Source organism: Carcharodon carcharias, chromosome 11 (assembly GCF_017639515.1).
Source record: "Carcharodon carcharias isolate sCarCar2 chromosome 11, sCarCar2.pri, whole genome shotgun sequence".
In the NCBI taxonomy this organism is placed as follows: Eukaryota; Metazoa; Chordata; class Chondrichthyes; order Lamniformes; family Lamnidae; genus Carcharodon; species Carcharodon carcharias.
In genome coordinates this window covers 40,471,900-40,496,495 of record NC_054477.1, presented here as the reverse complement: position 1 = coordinate 40,496,495, position 24,596 = coordinate 40,471,900, and the positions used below count along the sequence as shown (strand labels likewise).

The 24,596-nt window shown below is 41.2% G+C and overlaps 1 protein-coding gene across 2 annotated transcripts in view; it reads left to right on the top strand.

The window, feature by feature from the left end:
- The window catches only part of nbeaa (neurobeachin a), a 1,069,212-nt gene that overhangs the window by 468,781 nt on the left and 575,835 nt on the right, over positions 1-24,596 (top strand). For both annotated transcript variants that reach the window (XM_041199054.1, XM_041199053.1), the window contains exon 34: positions 18,786-18,847. In XM_041199054.1, the coding sequence (XP_041054988.1) occupies positions 18,786-18,847 (62 nt within the window). The remainder of the gene's footprint in view (positions 1-18,785; positions 18,848-24,596) is intronic.

Genomic DNA, 24,596 nt, shown 5'->3' with positions numbered 1-24,596 from the left:
TTCATAATGACTGACTGTGCAATGGTCACTCTTACTGATACTATCATGGACAGATGCATCTGCGCCAGGCAGGTTGGCGAGGATGAGGTCAAGTGTGATTTTTCCCTCTTGTTGGTTCCCTCACCACCTGCCGCAGACCCAGTCTCTCAGCTATGTCCTTTAGCACTTTGCTAGCTCATTCAGTAGTGTTTCTACCGAGCCATTCTTGGTGATGGACATTGAAGTCCTCCACCAAGAATACATTCTGTAGCCTTACCTTACCTCAGTGCTTTGTCCAAGTGGTGTTCAACATGGAGGAGTACTATTTCATCAGCTGAAGGGAGGGCAATACATGGTAATCAGCAGGAGGTTTCCTTACCCATGTTTGAACTGAAGCCATGAGACTTCATGTGATCCATAGTCAATGCTGGGACTCCCAGGGCAACTCCCTCCTGACTGTATTCCACTCTGTCGCTACCTCTGCTGTGTCTGTCCTGCAAGTGGGACAGGACATACCTAGGGATGGTGGTGTGTGGAGCATTGTCTGTAATGTATGATTCCAAGAGAATGCCTATGTTAGGCTGTTGCTCAACTAGTCTGTGAGACAGCTCTCCAAATTTGGCACTAGCCCCCAGCCCCCAGATGTTAGTAAGGAGGAGTTTGCAGGGCCAACAAGGCTAAGTTTGCCATTGTCATTTCCGATGCCTCGGTCAATGCCGGGTGGCCATTCCGGTTTCATTCCTTTTTTGAGATTTGCTTGCAAGGCCATTTCAGAGGGCATCTGTCTGGAGTCATATAGGCCAGACCAGGTAAGGATGGCAGATTTCCTTCCCTAAAGGATATTAGTGAACCAGATGGTTTTTTTGTCACAACAATCATAGTCATCGTTAGACTTTTAATTCCAGATTTTGGTTGAATTCAAATTCCACCATCTGCCATGGCAGGATTTGAACTTGCGTCCCCAAAGCATTACCCTAGGTCTCTGGATTTCTAGTCCAGTGACAATGCCACTTTGCCATCGCCTCCCCGGTTGTGTCTCTTTAATGAGAGAGCTGCCTGTTGTCCTCTGGGACTACAGTGACTTTCACTTTTCATTAATTCTATCCCAAATAATTGTTTCAAGAAGCTTTCCACCACTGAAGTTAAACTGACTGGTCTGTAATTGCTGGTGAAGCGTCAAACAGCATAAGTAGCAAATGATAGACAGAGCTAAGCGATTCCACAACTAATGGATCAGATGTAAGCTCTGCAGTTCTCCCACATCCAGACGTGAATAGTGGTGGACAATTCAACAACTAACAGAAGGAGGAGGCTCCAGCAATATCCCCATCTTCAGTGATGAGGAGGCCAGCACATTGGTGCAAAGCACAAGACAGAAGCATTTGTATTCACTTTTAGCCAGGAATATCGAGTGGATGAACCATCTCTGCTTCTTCCTGAGATCCCCAGTATCATACATGCATGTCTTCAGGCAATTTGATTAACTCCATGCGATGTCATGAAATGGCTGAAGATAATACATACTGCAAAGACTAGGGACCCTGATAACATTCCAGCAATAGTACTGAAGACTTGTGCTGCAGAGCTAGCTGTGCCTCTAGCCAAGCATTTCCAGCACAGCTACAACACTGACATCTACCTGGTAATGTGGAAAATTATCTTGGTATGTCCCGTACACAGAACAAAGGACAAATCCAACCCGACTAATTACTGCTCCATCAGTCTAATCTCGATCATCAGCAAGTGATGGAAGATGTTGCCGATAGTGATATCAAGTGGCACTTACTCAGAAATAACCTGCTCACTGACACAGTTTAGATTTCCCAAGGGCCACTCAAACCCTTAACTCATTACAGCCTTGCTCCAAACATGGACGAAAGAGCTGAACTTCACAGGTGAGATGAGAGTGATTGCCGTTGACATCAACGCAGCATTTGACTGAATGTGGCATCACGGGGTCCTAGTAAAACTGGAGTCAATGGAAATCATCTTCAGTCACTGGAGTTACACCTAGCACAAAGAAAGATGATTGTGGTTGTTGGAGGTCAAACATCTTAGTCCTGGGACATTGCTTCAAGAGTTCCTCAGGGTAGTGTCCCAGGCCCAACCACCTTCAGCTGCTTCATCCATGACCTTCCGCCCATCATAAGACCAGAAGTGGACATGTTCATGGATGATTGTACAGTGTTCAGCGCCATTTGCACATCCTCAGATATTGGAGCAGTCCATGTCCATATGCAGCAAGCTCTGGACAATATTCCAGGTTTGGGCTGAAAAGTGGGAAGCAACTTCCATGCCACACAAGTGCCAGGCAACACACATCCAACAAGAGAGAACCTAACCATCTCCCCATGACATTTGATGGCATTACCATCTCATTTCCCATTATCAACATCCTGGAGGTTACCATTGACCAGAAACTGAACTGTAACAGCCATATAAATACTGTAACTGCAAGAGCAAGTCAAGAGGCTGGGAATTCTGCAGAGCGTAACTTAACTCTTGACTCCCCAAAGCCTATCCATCATTTATAGACACAAGTCAGGAATGTGATGGATTAGTTCCCACTTGCCTGGATGAGTGCAGCACCAACAACACTCAAGAAGATTGGCACATTCCAGGGCAAAGCAGCCTGCTTGATTCACACCCCATCCACCAGATTAAACCTGTACTACCACTGTGTGTTGGTGGTGCACAGAGTGGTGTGTACCATCTACAAGATGGACTGCAGAAACTCATCGAGGCTCCTACAACAGCATCTTCCACCTTCCTCTACCATCTAGAAGGATAAGGGCAGCAAATGCATGGGAACACTACCACCTGCGAGTTCCCCTACAAGCCCCGCATCATCCTGCCTTGGAACTGTATTGCTTTTCTTCACTGTCGCTTTGCCAAAATCCTGAAACTCCCTTTCTAACAGCACTGTGGGTGTACCTGCTCCACACAGACTGTAGCAGTTCAAGAAGATGGCTCACCATCACCTCAAGGGCAATTAGGGTTGGGTAATACTTGCTGGCCTACTCACATCCCTTGAACGATTAAATAAAAATAAATCTATATTGCAGTACAAATTAGAATTATTTTTGAAAGACCTAATAATAGAATGCTTAGTTTAAGTGTTACAGAGCGCAGCATGAAAATTGATCAGAGACCTGAACCAGATTAGATTTCACTTAGAAGCATGGTTTCAATGAGATTTCTTCATTTTCTACAAGGTTGAATTAACCCCTAAAAATAGAAATTATTAAAAAGTTCAAAACCTTGTAATTCTTGAGTGAATAGCCCTGTTGCTTCACACCCTAGCATATCTGATTAAAATGAAGTTGTAGAACTTAACTTTTTATGAAAAAATAACTTCATACTATTTAGTGTCTCAGCTTATTAAGACTGATTAACACGTCACTGCAAGCAACAGAAAATCTTTCCTGAATTAAAATTTATTCAAACACAGCTTAATAAATCAATATGTTTTAGTCTGATAGTCTGTTTGCATAAACTGAACATTGCTTTACAGCATAGATGCATTCTAGTTTTTCTAATTATACTAACATCATACTATGAACACAGATTTTGAATTTCACAGAACAGAAACTGCCACAAATATAATTTATTGGTACAAATCATTTTCTAATTGATTTACTAGTGATATTCTACAAAGCAGTAATTTATCACAAAAAGTGGATGCAGCAGTTAATTAGCAAGTGTATAGCACAAGAAAATGAAAGACATTGAGCACCAGCTGCAAACTAGTCCTCTGCCAATGTGGGCCATTTAGAGGTAATTACTTTACATCTATTATACTGCTGATTAGAAAGGTCATGCACCCTCTTTTCTGCATTCCCTAGTTCCTTAGACATGTGGTCAGTGCTGTCATTATACACAGAGAAAATCAGTGATGTAAATAAACCGCTCAACATGTCTGATTAATAAAAGCATTTAGCTTTTGAATCTTGCATATCAGCACGTTCGAGGCAGAAATCCTGTATTTCTCAACTGCTGCAACGGAAACCATTTTCTCTGACATTTGGCAGAATGTACTTGAAAAAATAATTTCCTTGAAATGCCAAGTGACTTTTGTGTCATACATCATATGTAGCATATACCTTCCCCATGTTATCAGATAAAGTCCTGATGACTATCGTGTGTATTGCATAATTATATAAAAATAACATTGCTGTGAAAGGAAAGGTCAAAACTTAACATGGCAGATCACACCAGGTTTGGCTACTATATTTGCAGAGATTTAGGGGCCACTGTTGCACCCCTAAAGTTACAAAGATTGAGTAATGAATAGTAAATGACTTGTATTTGCTTTCATTATGAAAAACATATTTTCTACGTGGTCCCTATTTTAACAAATACATTTCGTACAAAATTTGGCATAGATTTATTTTCCTCGAATTGTAAGCTATGAAAAATTCACATAAAAGTGGACTTGGTCACAATTGTTTTCTTTAACCTTGTTTTGGAATATATGTAATGAGCCAAGCCCATTAGAATTTGAAGACTTAATTGCGGTGGTATTTAAAGTAATATACTTCTCTATTGAAAGTAGCATAAACTAGGACTTCCATGGTGTGGGTTCAACTAATATAAATAACTTATTAGGTTTGCATTTTCTTTTGTTTTAGATTGCATAGTCTACATTTTTATTGTATGTTTGTTATGTTTTGGGGTTGTCTACTTAAGGTAAAATGGAGTCCTGAAGGGAGTCATATGATCCACTCCGAATCCTGCTTGACAAGAAACCTAGGTGGCTTGGTTGCTTTGGGGAGAGAGGCCCAAGTTGTTTTACTGGGAAGAAGGTGCAAGATATTCACACCTGAAGACAATGAGCAGACCATTTGTGCTGGCTTTGTTAGCCTGTTACTCTCCAATTCTCAAAGGGATTACTTCAGAATGCCGGGCCTTATAAACAGTTATACATTAAAATGTCTAATTAATTCCAAGATAGAATTGATTTGGGGGTTAGAAGATAGTTAATCAGCATTTTTCTCTGGCTACAAGGCCCATGTGATTCACAATATCATGGAGATGGACTTTGAGAGGAGAACAAGGCATAGAAAGCCATTTTAGTATAGGCTTCCAGGGTTTTCTTAGGATATCCTTGAACCTCCCAGGCAGATCAGTCAGTAAGAATCTGAGAGAGAGAGAAGGAAAGAGAGCAAAGAGATAGAGGCAGCCAGTCTCTAATGTTCACATAGAGTGAGAGTGGAAGCTTCCGCTCATTGAAGAGATCAAGTTTGTCAGGATTTAAAAGATCTGCCAGCATTTAGCTAGAGGGCGGAATCTCCAGCGTAACCCTCATCATGAAAGTCAGTTTGGGCATTTGAAGTTATCCGGCTGGAAAAGGAAAGAGGAAGCAAGCCATTGAGAACTGAGAATAGCTTTGGACCGGTTCCTGGAGAATGAATTGTCTATTTAAGGGACAGAGTAAAGTACAGCCATTGGTGGGCAATTTTCAGTCATTTTAAAAGTTAAATGGGGGAAATGTTTGTGGTCAAGAAACTGCCTACAAAAAATAGAGTTTAATCAATGTTATTTTGAGTTTGTTTGTTATGGTAAAAGTCTTAAAACTTGAAATCTTGTCGTGTGATCCTTCCAGTCAGTTACGGTTATCAGTCTCTACAGGGTTTGTAACTCAAGTCAATCAAAGCAGGAATTTAGATGTATTTTAGTTTATTAATGTAGTATTTATTATACATTCCTATATTCTTCTTGGAAAATGAATTTGTAGGGGAAATGGGGTGATACAGTAGTTTTGTAGATTCTTCTTGTAGTTTTGGTATATGGATTTAACTCCAACCCAGAGTTATAGTATGACAATTCCTTTTCTGTACTATCTTTAAAGCTAGCACATAAATGAGTTTGGGTTGTTTCAATCCTGTCTTACTGGACGTATAATATATGTCTGTGTCAATCCCACCAACTAGGCCTTTCTATGTGTGGGAAAAAAAACACAAGAGTGATTGATGCAGGGAATAGAATAGGCTACACTTTGGGATGATCTTCTGCTAAGGCATTCTGGGCCACAGCAAAGGAAACTATGAATATATGAACATACGAATTGGAGCAAGAGTGAGCCACTCGGCCCCTCCAGCCTTCTCCGCCATTCAAGAAGATCAGGGCTGATCTGATTTTAACCTCAGCTCCACATTCCTGCCTACCCCCGATGACCTTTAAGCCCCTTGCTTATCAAGAATCTATCTACCTCTGCCTTTAAGTTATTCAAAGACTCTGCCTCAACCACCTTTTGAGGAAGAGAATTGCAAAGTCTCTCAGCCCTTTCAGAGAAAAAACTTCTCCTCATCTCAGTGGAGACCAAACCTGTACACACTACACCAGGTGTGGCCTCACCAATGCCCTATATAACTGAAGCATAACCTCCCAACTATTGCATTCAATTCCCCCTGCAAAAAACAATAACATTCTATTAGCTTTGCTAATTACTTGCTGCACCTGCATATTAACCTTTTGTGATTCATGCACTAGGACACCCAGATCCCTTTGCACCTCCGAGCCCTGCAATCTCTCATTATTTAGATAATATGCTTATTTTTCATTCGTCCTGCTAAAATGAGCAATTTCACAATTTCCCACAATATGCTCCATATGCCAGATCTTTGCTCACTCATTTAACCTATCTATATCTCTTCGTCGCCTCCTTATGTCCTCTTCCCAACATACTTTCCTGCTTAGCCTTGTGTCATAAGCAAGTTTAGCAACTATACCATCGGTCCCTTCGTCCAAATTATTTATATAAATTGTGAAGAGCTTAGGCTCCAGCACAGATTCCTGTGGCACACCACTCATCACATCCTGCCATCCAAAAGATGACCCATTTATGCCTACTCTGCTTTCTGTTAGCTAGGCAATCTTCTATCCATGCCAATATGTTACACCCTACATCACAAGCTCTTATTTTCCACAGTAACCTTTGCTGTGGCACTTGATCAAATACCTTCTGGAAATCTAAGTACAGTAAATCCACCGGTTCCCCTTTATCCACAGCACATGTTACTTCTAAAAAGAACTCTAATAAATTAGTTAAACATGATTTGCCTTTCACAAAATCATGTTGACTCTGCCTGATTACCTTGAATTTGTCTAAGTGTCCTGCCATAAAACGTCTTTAATAATATCTTCTAACATTTTCCCTATGACAGATGTTAAGCTAACTGGCCTGTAATTTCCTACTTTCTGTCTCCGTCCCTTTTGAATAAAAGACTTACATTCACTATTTTCCAATCTAATGGAACCTTCCCTGAATCTAATGAATTTTGGAAAATTAAAACCAGCATACCAACTATCTCACTAGTCACTTATTTTAAGATCCTAGGATGAAATTCATCAGGACCCAGGGACTTGTGAACTTGTAGTTTCAGTAATTTGCTAAGTACCACTTCCCCGGTGGTTGTGATTTTTTTGAGTTCCTTCTTCCCTTCCAATTCCTGATTTACACCTATTTCTGGGATGTCACTTGTATCCTCTGTAGTGAAGACCAATGCAAAATACCAGTTCAATTTATCTGCCATCTCCTTATTTTTCATTATTAATTCCCTAGCCTCACTTTTGTAGGACCGACGCTCATTTTGTTAATTCTTTTTTTAAAAAATATCGATAGAAACTCTTACTATGTGCCTCTATATTTCTAGCTAGCTTTCTCTCATATCTAATTTTCCCCTCCTTATTAATCTTTCAGTCCTCCTTTGCTGTTTTTATATTCTGTCCAATCTTCTGACCTGCCACTCACCTTTGCATGATTATATGTTTTTTCTTTAAGTTTGATACTATCTTTAACTTTTTTAGTTAATCTTGAATGGTGGTCCTCCCCTTGGAATTTTTGTTTCTCGTTGGAATGTATCTATTCTGTGTATTCTAAAATATCCCCTTAAATTTCTGCCACTGCACCTCTATTGACCTATCTCTTAATCTAAATTGCCAGTTCACTTTTGCAAGCTCTGCTTTCATGCCCCCATAATTGCCCTTATTTAAGTTAGAAATAATAAATAGTCTTAGACCTACTCTCCCCTCCCTCAAACTGAATGTAAGATTCAAATCATATTATAATCACCGCTACCTAGGGGCACCTTCACTATAAGGTCACTAATTAATCCTTGGACAATACCAGGTCGAGTATAGCTTGCTTCTTTGGCTCCAGAATGTGCTGATCTAAGAAATTATCCTGAAAACATTAATAAATTCATCATCTAGGCTACCTTTACCCATTTGATTTTTCCAGCCTATATGTAGATTAAAATCCCCCATGATAATCGCCATACCTTTCTGACAAGCTCCCACTGTTTTTCCTTTGATACCTTGTCCTACTGTGTGATTGCAGCTAGGGGGCCTGTGCACGATTCCCATAAGTGACTTGTCGTTATCGTTTCTCATCTCTAACCCAACTGCTTTTATACCCTGGTTTCCTGAACTTGGGTCATCCCTCTCTGTGCTGGTGTCGCCTTTAATTAACAGATCCACCTCTCCACCTTTTCTACCTTCCTATCCTTCTTAAATGCCACATGCGCTTCAATATTCAGGTCCCAATCTATGTCATCCTGCAGCAATGCCTCTGTAATAGTTATTAGATAGTGCAAATAGAGGTAAATAAGTACTATCAGTTGATCTGTTTTGTTTCGAATGCTATGTGCATTCAGATACAGAGCCTTAAGTTTTGCCCATTTATTATTTTTGTAACCTCCAGCCTTATCTGTGGACTTGCTCTAAAGCTTGTGCTTTTTGTGTACTCTGCCCCTTCCTGCCACGGCCAGTTTATCATCTCCTATATTAATACCTTCCTTTCTTACCTTGTCTCTACTCCTTAATATACCACATCCTCCCACATATGACCCCTTTCCCCTACCATTTAGTTTAAAACACTTTCTACTTCCCTAGTTATGCAGTTCACAAGAGCACCAGTCCCAGCATGGTTCAGGTGTAGACCATCCCAATGGTACAGCCCACACTGTCCCCAGTGCTGGTGCCAGTGCCACATGAACTGGAATCCACTTCTCCCACACCAGTCTTTGAGCCGCACATCCATTGCTCTAATTTTATTTGCCCTATGCCAATTTGCACACAGGTTATACTATAATCCAGAGATTATTATCTTTGAGGCTCTGCTTAATTTGGTGCCTCGCTCCTCTTATTGACTATGCAGAGCCTCTTTCTTTTTCCTGCCTGTGTCTTTGGCACCTACATGGACCTCGACAACTTGATATAAGATGGCAAAGAAACAGTGGCAGATGTATAAGGGAGGTATTTCATGACTATCAACAAAGATATATTCCATTGCGAAAAATAGACTCTATAAGAAAGATGCACCATCCATGGCTAACAAAGGAAGTTAAGAATGGTAGCAGATTGGTTGCCTCCCTGGTGCCAGGGTTAATGCAGTACATTTTTGGGGGGGTGGTGTGAACAGCTGAGACCAATGACTATCTAGGAAAAGGGATAAGGCCCTGAAAGCAGACTTTAGGGAGTTAGGAAAGGAACTAAAAACTAGCATCTCAAGAGCCGTGATCTCAGGATTACTCCCAGTGCCACGTGCTAGTGAACATGAAAATTGAAAAATTAAGCAGCTCAACGGGTGGCTGGAGAAACAGATTAGGAGGGAGGGCTTTAGATTTCTGAGGCTTTGGGACCAGTTCTGGGGCAGGTGGGACGTGTACAAGAAGTTTGGTCTACTCCTTAACAAGACTGGGACTAATGTTCTTGCTGGGAGGTTTGCTAGTGCTGCTGTGGAGTGTTTAAACCAGATTGACAGGGGGATGGGAACCTGAGTGGAAATTCACCCCGGAGAGAAGAGAAACTGGCAGTGGGAAGTAGTGAAATGTTAACTGATAAGGAGGATATATCACAGAATAGCATCAAGGTAAACAGAGTGCTTGGAGAGTTTGATAGAATTAGAGTAGGCAATAGTAAGTCATTAGATCGGGTCAGAGTAAGAGAGAAAGTGAAAAAAGCCTAAATCAGGGTTAATGTGCATGTATGTGAATGCACAGAGTGTGGTTAATAAGATTGGTGAACTACAGGCACAGGTTGGCAAATGGAATTATGATATTACTATAACAGATACTTAGCCCAAAGAAGGGCAGGACTAGGCATTAAATATTCCTGGGTACAAGATAGGAGAGACAGGAAGGAAGGAAAAGGGGTTGGGAAGAGTGGCAGTATTGAATAAAGATGGCATTACAGTACTGGAGAGAGAGGATGTTCCAGAGGGGTCAAGGACGGAATCTTTCTGGCTAGAGGTAAGGAATGAAAAAGGCCCAATAACACTGATCGGTGTAATATATAGACTACCAACTAGTGGAAAGGATGTAGTGAAACAAATTTGCAAAGAAATTACAGAGAGGTGCAAGAATTATGGAGTAATTATAATGGAGGATTTCAATTATCCAAATATAGACTGGGATAGGAATAGTGCAAGGGGACAAGAGGGGCAAGAGTTCTTGCAATGTATTCAAGATAATTTTCTGCAGTAGTATGTTTCCAGTCCAACGAGAGGACAGGCACTGTTGGGCCTGTTTCTGGGGTGTGCGTTGGCCGAAGTGGATCAAATATCAGTGGGAGAGCATTTAGGGGACAGTGACCATTGTATGAGAAGGTTTAGGTTGGCCATGGAAAAGGACAAGGAACAATCCAGAGAAGGGATAATTAATTGAGGGAAAGCCAATTTTGATGGGGTGAGAATGCATCTGAGTTGAGAGAGTTGGAATCAAATGTTGGCAGAAAAGACAGTGGCTAAACAATGGCTACCTTCAAAGAAATGGTATTGCAAGCAATGTCAAGGTATATTCCCTTGAAGGGGAAAGGTAGGCCAAATAAATCTAGAACACCCGAGATGAATAGCGAGATAGAGGTGAAGATGAAAAGGAAGAAGTGCACATACATAGGTATCATGTAGAAAACCAGGCTGAATACTGAAGGACTAGAGGGGAAGTAAAAAACGAATTAGAAAAGCAAGGAGAGAGTATGAAAAGAGACTGGCAGCTAACATGAAGGGGTGGGGGGTGGGGGGGGGGGGGGGGGGTGGGGGGGGCGGTGTGGCGGTGGTGGAATCCCAAGGTCTTCGATAAGCACATAAATAATAAAAGGGTGGTAAAAGAAAGAGCAAGGCCAATTAGGGATAAAAAAAGGGGATTTGCACGTGGAGGCAGGAGAAATAGCAACTAATACTTGCATCTGTTTTACAAAGGAAGAAAATGATACCCAGGCTGAGTTGAGAGAGAAGGTTACTGGTACACTCAAGGAATTTACAATTGAGAAGGGGGAGGTTTTAGAAAGGTTATCTTTACTTAAAATAGAAAAGGTACCAAGACCAAATGAGATGCATCCAAGGGTACTGAGGGAAGTGAGAGTGGAAATTGCCGAGACACTAATGATAATCTTCTAGTCTTCTTAGACACGGGTGGTACCAGGGGACTGGAGAATTGCAAATGTTTACACCCTTGTTCAAAAAGGGATACAAGGCTAAAGCCTGCAACCACAGATCAAGTCAGTTTGACTTCAGTGGTAGGGAAACTTCTGGAAACTATAGTTCAGGACAAAATCAATAGTCTTAGACAAGTGCAGGATAATTAAGGAAACCCAAAATGGATTCATTTAGGAACACCATTTTTAACTAATTTGCTGGAGATTTTTGAGGAGGTAACAGAGAAGGTTGATAAGTTCAATGCTGTTGATGTGGTGTATATGGATTTTCAAAAGGCATTTGAGACAGTGCCAATCAGCAGACTTGTGAGCAAAATTCTAGCTCATTGAACAAAAGGGAAAGTAGGCACTTGGATAAGAAATTGGCTGAGTAACAGGAAACAGAGTAGTGATAAATGGTTGTTTTTCAGATTGGAGGAAGGTTTGTAGTGGAGTTCCCCAGGGGTCAGTGTTGGAAACTTTGCTATTCCTAATATATATTAATGACCTAGACTGTGGTGCTCAGGGCATGATTTCAAAATTTGCAGATGATATAAAGATTGGAAACGTTGTCAACTGTGATGAGGACAGTCATGAGCATCAAAGGGACATAGCCATGTTGGTGGATTGGGCAGACAAATGGCAGTTGAAGTTCACTGCAGAGAAGTGTGAAGTGATTCATTGGCAAGAATAATATGGAGACACAGTATAAAATAAAGGGAGAAACTCTAAAGGAGGTGCAGTAAAAGAGGGACCTCGGTGTACGTGTGCATAAGCCATTGAAGATGGCAGGGCATGTTAAGAGAGCAGTTAATAAAGCATAATATATGTTAGGCTTTCTTAATAGAGGCATTGAGTATAAAAGTATGGAGGTCATGTTGAATTTGTATAAGACACTAGTTAGGCCTCATCTGGAGCACTGTGTCCAGTTCTGGATGCCATACTTGAGGAAGGATGTGAAGGCTTTGGAGAGATTAGAGAGGAGAATCACAAGAATAATTCCAGGGGTAAAGAATGGTATCTATGAGGATACATTGAGAGATTGCAACTGTTTTCCTTGGAGAAAAGAAGGCTGAGAGGAGACTTGATAGAGGTATTCAAGATCCTGAGTGGTACGGACAGGGTAAGTAGTGAGAAACTGCTCCCACCCAAGGGCACAGATAAAAAATACTTGGCAAAAGGGATAATAGTGATGTGAGGAAAATTTTTGTCTCCTAGAGGGTGGCTGGAGTCTAGAACGAATTTTGTGAGAGGATAGTGTAGGCAGGTTTGATTGAAGCATTCAAAAGGGAATTGGATTACTATCTGAAAAGAGAGAATGTGCAAGGTTACTGGAATAAGGCAGAGGAGGAGGACTAGATAGAATGCTTTTTCAGAGAGCTAGTGCACATTCGAAGGGCCAAATGCCTGCTTTCTGCACTGTATAGTTTCTGTGAAATTGAAAGAAAATGCATACAATGCAGTGAGGATTAATGGCAGGCCAGGAGATTGGGAAAATTTACAAAACAAGCAATGGATGACTAATATATATATTAAGAGGGAGAAATAGGCTATGAGAGAACACTAGCAATAAACATAAAAACAGACAGTAAAACCTTTAAGCATGTTGGAAGAAAAAAAGTAGCTAAAGTGAGTATTGGTCCCTTAGAGGGTGAGACTCAGGAATTAATAATGGGAAATGAGAAAATGACAGAGGCTTTAAAGAAATATTTTGTACCTGTTACCTGTCTTCATAGTAAAATGCACAAAAAGCATCCCAAAAGTAGAAAACATGGGATGAAAGGGAGGGAGGAACCTAAAACAATTGTAATTACTCGAAGGAAAAAGTACTGGGAAAACTAATGGGACGAAAGACTGACAAATGCCCTGGACTTGATGGCCTGCATCTTTAGGACCTTAAAGCAGATATAGTGGATGCTTTAGTTGTAATCTTTCAAAATTTCCAAAGTTTGGAAAAGTCCTGGCAGACTGGAAACTGCAAATGTAACACATTTGTTCAAAAAAGGAGGGAGACAGAAAGCCGGAAACTATAGGCCAGTTAGCCTAACATCTGTCTTTGGGAAAATGCTGGAATCCTTTATTAAAGAGGCAGTAGCAGGGCATAATATGATCAGGCAGAGTCAACATGATTTTGTGAAAGGAAAATTGTGTTTGAAACAGAGAATCCGGATTAATGGGTCATTTTCAGTTTGGCAGACTAGTGGGGTGCCACACGGATTAGTGCTAGGGTCTCAACTATTTACAACCTGTATTAATCACTTAGATTGAGTTGTCAAGTGTATTGTAGTCACATTTGGTCACTGTACAAAGATAGGTAGGAAAGCAAATTGTTAGGAAGACACAAAGAGTCTGCAAAGGGATGTGAATAAGTTAAGTGAGTGGGCAAAAACTTGGCAGATGGAGTATAATGTGGGAAAATCTGAAGTGATCCGCTTTGGCAGAAAGAATAAGAGGCAGAGTAAGAGGAGAGACACTGCAGAATGCTCTGGTACAGAGAAACTGAGTGTCCTTGTGCATGAATCACAAAAAGTTAGCATATGAGTACAGCAAGTAAATAGCAAGGTAAATGCAATGTTGTCCTTTATTGCAAGAGATATGGAGTATAAAAGTAGGGAAGTCTTGCCACAACTGTACAGTGCATCGGTGAAACTGCATCTAAAGCACTGCATACAGCTTTGGTCTCCTTACTTAGTGGGATATTCCTGCGCTGGAGGTACTTGGGAAAAGGTTTACTAGGTTGATACCGAGGGTGATATTTAATCTGTGCGGTGGGGCTCTAGCGTCGAGAGCCCCGCGCCACCACCTTTGGGGAAGGCCTGTTGTAGTAAGTGCCAATCAGGCACTTAATTGGCCAGCAATGGGCCTTCTCCGGGATCAAGGATCTTGTGGGAAGAAATCCCACCCCTCAAGAGCTGTTGACCAATCAGAGGCTGGCAGCTGTCCATTATAGGCAGCAGCAGTGGAAGTGGTGGCAGCTTTCAGCAGTGCACACACCAGAGGCCCGCGACCAGTGATGGACCCAGGCTACAGATGAGTCAGGCTGGGATGGGGTATGCAGGGAAGGGGGTGGGTCCGCTGCAAGGGCATGGGGTGACTCTCAGTGGGCACCCCCCTTCCCAATGCTAAGTCCCTTGGTAAGGCACCTACATTGCCCACATGCTGTCCCACCCTGGACTTAATCGGGGCAGAGATGGGAAGGTAGTGGGGCCCCCACCTGTCACCCTCCTTCCTGGTCAAATTACCACCCTCACCTCCAAATCTACCTTGGGGGAAGGCATTAAGTTCCGCCCCTGGGATGAGAGATTGAGCAATTTGGGCCTATTAATATTTTAAGGGTAGATGCTAAGAAAATGTTACCCCTCATAGGAGAATCTAGAATTAGGGGGCACAGTTTCAGAATTAAGAGGAAGGTAAGGAGGAATTTATTTTTTCAGGGGGTCATTAATCTTTGAATTTCTCTACCCAAGAGAGTAGGAGGGGTTTGAGTCATTGAATATATATCAAGGTTGAGTTAGACAGATTTTTGATCTACAAGGGAGTGAACGATTATTATTTTTTTGAACTCCTGTGCTTTTATTTCGAACCAATGGTGGACAGACAGGAAAGTGGAGTTAAGGCCACAATCAGATCAGACATGATCTTATTAAATGGTGGAACAGGCTCAAGGGGCTAAACACCCTATTTTTGCTCCTATTCCATATGTTATTTTTACGTGGCTGGCCTAGCTGAGTTTCTGGTTAATGGTTTTTTCATGCAACAATCAGGAATGCACTGCCTGAGAGTGTATTGGAGGCAGATTCAATTGTGGCTTTTTAATGGGAATTGGATAAGTAGCTAAAGAGGGAAAAAATGCAGGGCTACAGGGAAAAGGCAGAGAAGTGGGACCAGCTGAACAGATCTCAGAGCCGGCATGGACTGTCCTATGGTAACCTCCAACGGTGTTGGTGGAGGGTATGACAATGGCCACGCCATTAATTGTCAGGGGAGGTAGCGGTTAGACTATGTCTTTGGAGCTGGCACTTGTGTGTTGTGAATATTACTTCTCATGTATCATTCCAAATTTGGATTTTGCCCAGGTCTTGCTGCATATGGGCATGGACTGCTTCATTAACAGCGGAATTGGTATTCGGGTTGGACAATGTGCAATCGTTAGCAAACAGGTCCACTTCTAACATCATGGATGGAAGAATATTGCTGAAGCAGCTGAAGATGTTTGAGCCGAGATTGCTGCCCTTAGGAACTCCTGCAGTGATATCCTAGGGATAAGATGATTGGCCTCCAGCAGCCACAGCCATCTTAATTTGAGCCAGAAATGACTTCTGCCACTGGAAAGTTTTCTGCTTGATCCCTATCCGGGGCGCGCGCATTCTTTGACAGTCTGCAAGCTTTATGCATTTTGTGCCAAAATTTTAGATGACTTTTACTTCCCTCAGGAAATCATTGTGCCATCATTTTATCAATTGCCCCTTGTTTTTACCATTAAAAAGAAATAGCATGAACATTTAGTGTCCATCTAGGCAGTTGTTTGATTTTGGAACAAAGATAAATCACTGCTAAAGCAATTTTAGGATATTAACTAATGGAGTTCATAGTTTTGTGTACTTCCTGACAGGATAACGCCCACCAATGACTTTACAATGTACTCTGCTTGTGCAGTGGTAATTTCTTGGGCCGACATCTCTTGGTTTCTTTTGAAATAACCCATAAGGCATTGATCTGAAACAGTCTGCCTACTTTCAAATAAACATGACTCTTTTGGCATGACAACTCAGAATGATGGAAGCTTTTGCATTCTAGTACACCAAAGCATCCTGATGATAATGCTGAGAGTTTCACTGCTTGTTTTTACTAAGTATTACAGCACATGCCATTTGGTCCAACAGGCCCATGCTCATGTTTATGCTCCACCCAAGCCCCCTCCCACCCTTCTTTATCTATCCCTATCAACATATTCTTGTATACCCCTCTTCCCCCATGTGTTTCTCTAGCTTCCGTTCAAATCCATCTATGCTATTCGTCTCAGCTACACTTCACATTTTCTCAGTCTTCCTTTTTCTCTGTTCAATTTTTCCTGATAGATAATGCCTCTCAGTTTTGGTATAATTCTTGCAATTTTTTTTTGTATCTTCTCCATTGCCTTTATATGCTTTTGATAACAGGGCAAGCATGCAGAACAATTCACTCTCCGAGTGTGGCCTAACTAGGTTTCTGCACAAGTTCTCTGATTTTCAATTATATTCTTCTAGAAGTGAACCCCAGTGCTTAGTTTGCTTCATTTATGGCTTTATGAGCCTGCAGCACTGCTTTCAGTGATTTGTGTATCTGTATCCCTGAGGTTCCTCTGTTCCTCTACCTCATTTGGACACTTAAGATGGAATCTTACCAATTTTTCTGCAGTCGGGACCAAAAGTGGGTTTTGACTCTGCTGGTGTCAGCTGGCTGCATGGCAGCACAATCTTATTGTACGTCACCAATTAACCTGCATTTCCACATTTGCCACTGAATTAAGGACAGCAGGCAGGTTCCAGAAGGCCTGAAACTCTTAGATGGCTGAAAGCCCCACTAAGAGAGGTAGGCTCTACTGACAATGCCTCAAAATGGACGTGCACTCTGAAGCATTCAGAAAATTTAAAAATAAAGAATAGCCACTGTTGGGTGATCATTGCGGAGGGGAGACCCCTCCAGTGGAAAGCTTGTGGCCACGCTGTGGTCTTCTCATCCCAGCTGCTTCGTGCTTGGGGTTTCAAAGGAAGTGTTGATGCCCCCAGCCTGTCACAGGGCTCCATTCTGATGCTGGGAAGATCCCAGCAGCATCAGAAGATTTCCCCCAATTAGTCTCTTAATTAGCCTGTATGGCTAACCCTCCTGCCAGGCAGTTAGTTGCTGCTGTCTAGACCCCACCTCTGGCAAGGTTGCTCGGAGCCAGAAAAGCTTTAGGAGTTGACTTACTTTCAAATTTTGCTCCCTACCCAGCCTCCAACCCCATGTCTGTGCAGCTAAGTTTCTTGTCCTTATTTGCCAAGGACTATGTGGCCTCACACTTGGCTATACTGAAGTTAGTTTGCCAGTTGCGCACCCATTCTGCAGGTTTATTAATTTCTTCTTTTATTTTGACAATTGCTTCTTTTATTTTGACTGCACCTTACGATTTGGTATTGTTCACAAATTTTGAAATTGTACTTCTAATTCTCAAATCATTAATATCAATGGTGACTAGCAGTGGTCCCAGTACCCAACAGCACTTCCACTATTTGCCAATCTGAATAACTACCGTTAACACTGTGTTTTCAGTCATTAGCCAGCTTGATATCAATTCTGTTACTTGCCTGTTGACTCCACATGCTCTGACTTTAGTCATGATTGTGGTACCTTATCAGAGATATTTTGGAAATCTCAATATATTGTACCCACTTCATTACATTATCTACCCTGTGCCATAGCACAGTTGAAAACATCCTCACCTTTGAATCAGAAGGTTGTGGGTTTAGAACGTGAATGCAGCAATCTAGGTTGGCACGTAGCGCGGCACTGAAGGAGTGCTGCACTGTGATACCATCTTTTGGATGAGATTTTAAACTAATCTGCCCCCTCTTGGATATAAAAGATCTAACACAATTTCGAAGAAGAGAAAGGGAGTTCTCCTGGTGACCTAGCCAACATTTATCCCTCAATCAACATCACAAAAACACATTATTTGGTCATTATCACATTGCTGTTTTGATAACTTTCAGTGTGCAAATTGATTGCCATGTTTCCCACAGGGCAACAGTTAACTCATTTCAAAAAGTACTTAATTGACTGTAAAGTGCTTTGAGTCATCTGGTGGTTGTGAAAGATGCTATATAAATGCAAGTCTTTTTCCCCCTTTCTGTTACTTTTTAAAGAATTCAGTTAAGTATTACCCCTTTTGGAATCGATGCTAACTTATATTTTCAGTTTCTAAATGCTTTTCTGTTATATATTTTTTAAAACCACTTTTTGTTTACCTTTCTATTTTTTATTACATTTTTGAGTACCAGCATTTTTCCCATCACTGACATTAAGCTAATTGGCTTATAGTTTTTCTTTCTCTTCCAATGTGTTTAAAGAGGTTGGGTAAATGTGTAAAATTGTTATTTAGCTGCAGTTTTTCTAATCTTTGCAAGTTTTACCTATACCTGTTACAAAGCTCTCTCTACCCTCTTCATTTAGCCTGCTAACTTCACGTGATTTCAAGGCACATATGATGGCCCAATAGTGTGTGAATTTTTATATTTGGTTACCCATGCTATTTAAAATTCTGCTATCTTGCATGCTACTGGGCTAGTTGTTGCACTCTAGAATGTACCATCTCTTCTGTTTTAAGTTAATCACAACTTGCTTTAAATAAATTTATTTGTAATCTTTTGCAGGCCTGGTGTGTATGAAGTCTAGTACCTCTGTCGTAGAATTGGTTATGTTGCTGTGTTCACAGGTAAAGTACTTCAAAGGAATATTTCCAAAACTTTGTAGTTTAGCTTCTATTTAGATATGAAAAATGTCAATCACCTACAAAAATCTATAAATAGCTTTGACTCCTCGAGTAATAGGGTTTATGAAAGTTGAAAGAAAATTAATTCAAGGTTAATGCTCTTGGAACACGGATTTGAATCCCACCACAGCAACCGGTGGAATTTGAATTCAGTTAATAAATCTGAAATTAAAAATTAGACTCAGTAATGGTGACAAGTAAACCATAGTCAATTGTTGTAAAAAGCCATTTGGTTCTCCAACGTGCTTTAGGGAAGGAAATGTGCCATCCTTATCTGGCCTGGCCTACGTGACTGCAGACCAACAGCAATGAGGTTGACTCTTAAATGCCCTCTGAAAAGGCCTAGCAAGCCACTCAGTTGTATCAAACTGCTACAGAAAAGTCAAAAAGGAATTAAAGACGACCACCCAGCATTGACCTAGGCACTGGAAATGTCAATGGCCCACCAAACCCAGTCGACCATGTAAAGTTGCCCTTACTGACATCTGATTGCTTGTACCAAATTTGGGAGAGTTGTCCCAAAGACTAGTCAAGCAACAACCTGACATAGCCATACTCACAGAATCATACCTTACAGGTAATGTCACAGACACCACTATCCCCAGCCTTGGGTATGCCCTGTCCCACTGATGTCCCACTGGCAGGACAGACCCATCAGAGGTGGTGACACAGTAGTATAAAGTCAGGAGAGTGTTGCCATCGGATTCCTGAGCATTGACTCCGAATCAATTAAGTCTCATGGCATCAAGTCAAACATGGGCAAGGAAACTTCCTGGTGAATACTATCTACTGCCCATTCTCCCCACCACCCCCCAACTTCCTGGCTGATGAATCAGTACTCCTCCACGTCCACCACTTGGAAGAAGCACTGAGGGTCACCAGGGCACAGAATATTCTCTGGGTGTGGGACTTTTTTGCCCATCACCAAGAGTGGCTCGGTAGCACCACTTCTGGCCGAGCCCTAAAGGACATAGCTGCTAGACTGGGTCTGCAGTAGGTATGTGGGAACCAGCAAGAGGGGAAGACCTACTTGACCTCGTCCTCACCAATCACCTGACACAAAAGCATCTGTCTATGACTATATTGGTGGGAATGATTAACGCACAGTCCTTGTGGAGACAAAGTCCCATCTTCACATTGAGGATGCCCTTCATCGTGTTGTGTGGGACTACTACCATGCTAAATGGGGATAGATTTCGAACAGTTCTAGCAACTCAAAACTGGCAACCATGAGGTGCTGTGAGTCTTTAGCAGCAGCAGAACTGTATTCAACCACAATCTGTAACCTCATGGTCCAGCATAGTCCTCATTCTACCATTACCATCAAGCCAAGTTTCAACCCTTATTCAATGAAGAGTGCAGGAGGGCATGTCAAGAACAGCATCAGGCATACATAAAAAGCAGTTGTCAAAACACAGGACTACTTGCTTTGCCGGTCAGTGGAAGCAACATGCGATAGACGGAGCCAAGCAATCCCACAACCAATGGATCAGATCTAAGCTGTGCAGTCCTGCCATATTGAGTCATGAATTGAGCTGGACAATTAAACAACTAATTGGAGGAGGAGGCTCAATAAATATTGGCATCGTCAAATGCTTTGCACAACAGTGCAAAGGAGATGGCTGAAGCATTTGCAAACATCTTCAGCCAGAAGTGCTGAGTGAATGATACATCAAGGCCTCCTCACCAGCTTCAAGATGCCAGTCTTCAGCCAATCTTATTCACCCCACATGATATCAAGAAATAGCTAAAGGCACTGCAGACTGCAAAGGCTGTGGGCACTGGCAACATTTCCGCCAAACTGCTGAAAACTTGTGCTCCAGAATTAGCCGCGGCCCTAGCCAAACTGTTCCAATATAGGTGCAAACTGGCATCCACCTGGCAATGTGGAAAATTTCTCAGGTTTGTCCTGTCCAAATAAAGCAGGACAAATCCAACCCGGTCAATTACTGCCCGATCAATCTACTCTAGATCATCAGCAAAGTGATGGAAGAGGTCATCGACAATGCTATCAGGTGGCACTTACACAGCAATAACCTGCTAATGATGCTCAGTTTGGGTTCCACAGGGCTATTCAACTCTTGACCTCGTTATAGCCTTAGCCCAAACATGGAAAAAAGAACTGAGCTCTAGAGGTGAGGTGACTGCCTTTGATATCAAAGCAGCATTTGACCGATTGTGGCTTTAAGCAGCCATGGGAAACCTGGTTTCACTGGGAATCATGGGAAAAACTCTGCTGGTTGGACTCATACCTAGCACAAAGCAAGATGGGTGAGGTTGTTGGATGTCAATCACCTCAGTTCCAGGACTTCGCTGCAGGAGTTCCTCAGGATAGTGTCCTCGGCCCAGCCATCTTCAGTTGCTTCATCAATGATCTTCCTTGCATCGTAAGGTCAAAAGTGGGGACGTTTCGCTGATGATTGTACAATGTTCAGCATCATTCGCGATTTCTCAGATACTGAAGCAGTCCATGTCCATTTCAGCAAGACCTGGACAATTTTCAGGCTTGGGCTGATAAGTGGTAAGTAACAGTGTCAGGCAATGACTGTCTCCAACAAGTGAGAATCTAACTATCTCCCCTTGGCATCAATGACATTTCCATTGCTGTATCCTCCACTATCAACATCCTGGGGATTACTATTGACCAGAAATTGAACTGGACCAGCCATATAAGTACTGTGGCTACAAGAGCAGGTCAGAGGCTGGAAATTCTATGGCAAGTGACTCGCCTCCTGACTCCCCAAAGCCTGACCACCTTCTGCAACACATAAGTCAGGAATGTGATAGAATGCTCTCCACTTGCCTGGATGAATGCAGCACTAACAACACTCAAGATGCTCAACACAATCCAGGACAAAGCAGCCTGCTTAATTGGCACTCCACTCACGACCTTAAACATTCACTCCAACCACCATCGACGTAGAACGGCAGCAATGTGAGCTATCTACGAGATGCACTGCGGCACCTCCAAATCTTCCAAACAGCACCTCCAAAACTGCAACCTCAACCAGCTAGAAGGACAAGGGCAGCAGATTCATGGGAACTCAAATCCCCCTCGAAGCCGCAAACTCTCATGACAATATTGATGTTCCTTCACTGCTGGGTCAAAATCCTGTAAGTCCCTTCCTAACAGCACTGTGGGTGTACCTGCACCACATGGACTGCAGCCTTTCAAGAAGGTGGCTCACCACCATCTTCTCGAGGACAGCTAGGAATGAGCAATAAATCCTGTGAAAGAATAAATAAAAGAAAAATTGTATGTTGAGATTTCCCATTTTTTGTTTTTTTCCCTTATTCTTTGATGTCACATATTCGAAGCTCCCTGATGCTCCTTCAATTGATGGGTGAACAGCTCTGTTTCACTCTTCTCTGTTGGATCATGAAGATTAATGAAGTCTACCAGAATCCCCTTTCAAACTGCCTGTGACGATGAATATAACTATTTTTTTGCTTTGGGAAATCGAGAAGGGCCATCACTTAACTGACTATTGCTTCTTCTTTACTGAGCAATCAAAGTCATTCAAATGCAGTTCTTGTTGGGTCTTTTCCAGAACATAACCTTGATGAATGTAAAGTACCTATTTTGCTTATTGTGCATTATGGCTTTTGCAAGAATATCCTGAAAGGGTGCATATGCAAGGATGGCAATGTTATTCTTTGTATATTTTTCTTAGGTTTAGTATTTATGCAGTGCAATTATGTCCACACAGTTACATTAAATTATTTTGGACATTGTAAAGAAGAAAGGTTCAAAATATTATTTCCAATTACGTTAAGCCATCCATTTAAATAGAACAATACTGACAGTTGAAGCCTTTTAGCATTGCATTTGGATTCTTATGTTGAAAGGTTGAATTGGGTGGTGAATGTCACGAACATCTAATCCTGTCAAATGGTCATTAAATTGCCTATCTTGGATAAGATCCAGTAAAAATAGCCCTTGCACAAATACATGATATTGCCTTAGCAGCTTTTCAAAAACCTATGTTATATAATTGATTTATTTGATTATTTTAATATCATTAGCACCTAATAATATACACACTGTTAGTGTGTTTTACAAGATGATGTATAATCATTTGCAAAATTATAAAAAATTGAACAACTAGGGCTTATTAAAAATGATAATGTATACACGCCAACGGTAACCACAGAACAATTGGTGATTCAATCTGACAAACAATAGTGAAACAATTAGCATTTCTAGGTACCTTCAGTAATACTGTTACAAATATACAGCTGCTTTCATTTGAGTTGATTGTTACAAGATATAAATTATTTATATTCTTAAGCAGCAGTGTTACATTATTAAAACAGAATACAAACCATTACAGTTGGAAACCCTACATTGATTTTTTTTTGCCTTGCAGATTTCTGACTCCTTGCAGAATTTTGTAATATGCACATTTATGCACTAAATGTCCAACTAGTAAACATGTTTTATGCCCTTTTGCAATGCTAACAATGGTGCAAAAAAGCACTTGAGGTCTATATGATTCATTGTTAGTAAGTGAAAAGAAGAAATATTAACTGCATAACTTTATTGCCTACCAGTATCTGATACCTTTGTTTAATATCAAAAGTAGATGATTCTTTTCCATAAATGATCCCTTACCAAGTGGTTTAGAACTCGCAGCTTTCCTTCTTCATAGAAAAGATCAAAGCTAAATTTAATAAATATACAAGACACGTTCACATACCTGCTGTTACAAGTCCTGAAAATATATTTCAGTATTCATCTGCTCCATTCACGTAAGGAAGCCATTAGATGCAAGTCAACTTTTTTCCCCCCTGGTATGAGTGATTGCTGAACAGAGAGGAAAGAACTGTGTTGGCATGAATCCTCTGCGGAATTAAGGCATCAAAAATCTCCTGCAGGGCATTTGTGATTTTGTGATTCCAAACTTCAGTCCAGATTTCAAGGGAAACTCCTTGAGGTTCATAATGATCCTTTGAGCTGCAAACCATGGCATTTGTGGAAAGCTTTGTAGCATTTAAAGTGAGGATTTATAAACAAGTTCGTGTTAAAAGAGCTTCGACTGCAATCCCCGTGTTTTACTGCATTGTACCGGAAAGCAACACAACATGTGGATATTGTCTCCTAATGATTCCATCATCTAATCATGAGACTAGCTTTACTCATTTCTTGGCTCCAGGAATTCCTACCATTAAGGACCCAGGAGATGAAACTTTGCCTCATGTATTGATTAGGACTAAGAGTTCGAAATTTGAGCTCTCTTCCTGTGTCCTTCACAAGGCTTTTTGGTACAAATCTAAACTTGACCGCTGATGAGAATGCAGTATAAAATTACAAATACGTTAATGTAAGTCAAATTAACATTACAGGATTGTCACAGGGGAAACCATTTTGATTTATTCATTCTTCATTAGTCCTGGAAAAATCAAATGTTAGATTTGTGTTTCTTTTAATTGAACTGCCACAGAGCTATTTATAAGATCAAGAAAGTTTTCTTTTCCCTTTTAACTAAAATATTCTGTTGATCAAACTTGTTAATTGATATTAAGGAAACTATATATAGTATATTTTTCTCTTAATTCACCTTATCAAATTTGCACTATTCAGGTTTTTTTTAACATCAGAAATCTCATGTTAACAACTTCAGATTGCCAGTTCTTTTTTTTTGAATTGTGTTGCTGAGCAAAACATTAACTGCCAGAGGCTTAAGTCTAA